Source organism: Guillardia theta (assembly GCF_000315625.1).
Source record: "Guillardia theta CCMP2712 unplaced genomic scaffold GUITHscaffold_635, whole genome shotgun sequence".
Taxonomy (NCBI): Eukaryota; class Cryptophyceae; order Pyrenomonadales; family Geminigeraceae; genus Guillardia; species Guillardia theta.
This window is the reverse complement of record NW_005434094.1, coordinates 1-3,157: the sequence shown is the minus strand read 5'-3', so window position 1 is coordinate 3,157 and position 3,157 is coordinate 1. Positions and strand designations below refer to the sequence as shown.

The 3,157-nt window shown below is 57.3% G+C and overlaps 1 protein-coding gene across 1 annotated transcript; it reads left to right on the top strand.

Moving 5' to 3' along the window:
• Nucleotides 1–26: 26 nt before the first annotated feature.
• GUITHDRAFT_149666 (hypothetical protein) lies at nucleotides 27–3,032 on the top strand (the record flags this gene model as incomplete). Its single annotated transcript, XM_005817722.1, has 18 exons — nucleotides 27–79; nucleotides 135–229; nucleotides 274–321; nucleotides 370–428; nucleotides 496–583; nucleotides 654–678; nucleotides 729–791; nucleotides 875–933; nucleotides 992–1,072; nucleotides 1,136–1,186; nucleotides 1,308–1,358; nucleotides 1,458–1,856; nucleotides 2,187–2,228; nucleotides 2,280–2,324; nucleotides 2,519–2,554; nucleotides 2,644–2,699; nucleotides 2,876–2,915; nucleotides 2,961–3,032. Coding segments are annotated over 18 exons (1,363 nt in total), but the record flags the coding sequence as incomplete, so codon positions are not given.
• Between the last annotated feature and the right edge of the window lie 125 nt (nucleotides 3,033–3,157).

Genomic DNA, 3,157 nt, shown 5'->3' with positions numbered 1-3,157 from the left:
TGTTAGCACACTACCTGGTCTTGCAGGTATGTTGCAAGGAACGGCAAGGCCTTCGAAGACATGATCCGAGAGCGCGAAGGTTCCCCTTGCTTCCTGCCTGTGAGTTGTCTTCATCTTGATCTTCTGACTGTCAGGCGCCAACCCCAAGTTCACCTTCTTGCGCGAGAAAGGGGAGGGATGCGAATATTTCCGATGGAGGGTGTACTGCCTGCAGATGAAGTTTGAGAAGGTTGTGCTGTGTTTGTGGCGGTGTTGGTCTGAGACGGACACAAGCATGAAATGGATGCCATGCTGCGAGAAGCTTTCCCTCCGCTGGGCGAGGTCAGGATGATGGCGGAAGGAAGAATCTTGTCCTCAAGTTTGTTCCAGGAGGACCTCAACACTTTCAAGGAGATGTTGACTTCGCTCACGGGATCCAAGGATCACATGTGATGGACGAGATGAGATGTGGTGCGCTGTGAAGGTGAAAGACTGACGAGATGGTTGCGTTGCCAGCCGATCGATGCGAGCATGGATTATGTCCCACGAGGAGAACGTAGAGTTCATCTGCGAGCATTTCCACGCGCGGATTATCAGCATTAAGGTAATGTTGTGCACTCCTGTTTCTCCCTCCCCGACATCTCACGTTGCTCCCACTCGTTCTTGCACCGCAGGAGTTCCAACCAAGGTTACACATCGGTGATTGATACTCTTTGGAGCTCTGGAGGGATAGATGACGTGGACGGCAGTATATGTCCTCAACGACGTGCTGCATGCCTGCCTCAAGAAGCGGATGGATCCATCGATCATCGGTGGGAGGGAGGAGCCGTTGTGTTCCTCTGCTCTCTAACCTCTTTCTCCTCCCTTCCCTCTCTTGTCCCTCCAACTTGAGCAGATGTGACTTCGGAGAGGATCTTTCGACACGTCCTCCGTCTCCTGCACCCGACGTTCCAGGTTAGGACCGAGGGCAGGGACCTTGCCTCGGCCTCTCCTGAGTTCCCGTCCTACGCAGGACGAACCTGATGCGGAGAACAGAGGGAAGATCTCGAAAGTTCTCGGGCTCTGGAGGGAGAGGAACATTTTCTCACCTCAGGTCCTTGCCTGCTCGCACATGATGCCCTCCTCCTCATCTCTCCTCCTCCTACAGCAAGTGCAGGAGATCGAGCAGGCGATGTCGGACAGAAACGCTATCATACCCTCACCGACGGTAGGATCAACCTTGCTCTCCTTTGCGCCTAGCGACTGCCTTCCTCCTTCTTTCCTCCTCTGTTCTCTCTCCCCCTCCCCGCTAATTTCTACGACGCCCTGAAATGCCGGTTCTTTCTCAGGTCGACCTGGATAGCTTGGGAAGCTTTCAATCAGCGATGAGCAGGAAGCAGGTTTATGATCCTTTCCCAGGCTGCTGCCTCCCCGCTGACTTTCTCCTCCTACTCTTTTTCTCTCCTCCTCTCCTGTTCTCCTGTGCTACTCCTTCACAGCCTCCAGCTCCGAACATGCCTCATCCTCTGCAAGCTGCCCCTCCTTCCCTCCCTCCTCCCCTGCCCGTCCCTCCTCAGCATCCCTCGGCGCAAAACTTTGTCATCCCTCCAACCCAGAATTTTCACCCTCCTATCCCCCCACCTCAAACGATCCCTCCTCCCCTGCCCCCGGCCCAACAGTCCCTTCCTCCTCCCGCCCAGCCCCCCAAGGCTCCTATTCAGATCCAGCTCTCCTCGGCCCCACCCGCCATGCCCCCTCAGAAGCAGCTCCCCCTCCATCATGGATTCAGCTCCTCAGGTGACGCTATCGCCACCTGCCGTCCAGCTGACAGGCAGGCAGCGCGGCCACCGACCCAGGGCTTCAGCTGGAAGGCGCCCGACGAGATCCCAGCTGGGCTGGTCAGTGTCTGAGGCGGAGGCGGTCGGGCTCACCTGAACTCCAGCTGGTCCAAGTGAACAACCTGATGAAGATGGGCGGCAGCCCTGCCTACACGCCAATCCCGCCTCAGATTTGCCCGCCTGCTCCCCCGCCCGCTCCTGCTCCTACCCAGGTGGAGTTGCTGCTGCTGGTAGTGGTGGGATGGGAGGGGGAGGGAGGACAGAGAGTAGGAAGAGAGGGCAGGATGGTTGTGATGAGGATGGGAAGGAGGATAGGGGAGAGAAGGGGCAGAGGGAGCGGCGGAGGGCAGGATAGGTTTGAGAAGGAGACTTGCTGATCGAAGTCTGCAGAGCCTGTTGGACAGCCTGGATAAGTTCTACAGCGAGCCGATCGTGAGCTGGGAGGGAGCTGGGAAGGAAAGGGTTCTCTGACGTGTCACCAAGGTCAACCGCGTATTGCAGATGGCTCGTGAGAGCAATATCGACCCGGTTGCCTCCTGCCTCCTCCTCCTCCGCCCATCTCTTCCTCCTCCCTTGCTCCTCCTACTCCTTCTCTTCCCCCTATTCTTCTTTTCCTTTCAACACCCTTTTCTTCCTTCGCTGCTCTGGCTCGTCCCTCTCTGCTCTCCTTTTTTCCTACTCTCACTCTCAGGCCCTTGCTGATTGCTCGATTTTGGTTGCAGAAAAACGTACAAGACGTCAACAAGATGCAAGAAGAGGTTTCCTCCTCCTCCTCCTCCTCCTCCTCCTCCTCCTCCGCCCATCTCCTCCTCCTCCTCCTCCTCCTCCTCTCTTATCCTGCAAGCAGGAGGTTAACCCTGACGGTCTATCGGGAGTCCCAGCAACGAGGGCTGCTTTGAGCTGGTGAGGACCGCGGAGGAAAGCGGGGGCGGAAGGGCGCAAAAATGGATGGGGCAGTGGGGAGGAGGGATGCTAGGAGGAGGGAGGAAGCAGAAGGAGGAGGGAGGAAGCAGGAGGGAAAGAAGGAGGGAGGGATGGATGGTAAAGGAGGAGGGAGGAAGTGATGTCGACTCCTCCAGGAGCACGCCGAGGAAGATCGTCCCCAAGATCTCGAACCAGGTGAGGTGCTGCTGGGGTCCTGGTGTTGGTTGAGCGCCATGGCAGATCGTCGGGATCAAGAACCTGAAGAAGCAGACGGAAGAGGACGATGACGTGGCAGACGTGTTTAAGAGTATGGTCTGAGGAGGGAGGTGGGTAGAGAGGGGGAGAGGCAGCAATATTCTTACCCCTTGATAACGAACATCTATACCTCCTCCTCCTCCTCCTCCTCCTCCACCACCGCCGGCGCCGTCTTCGTCGTC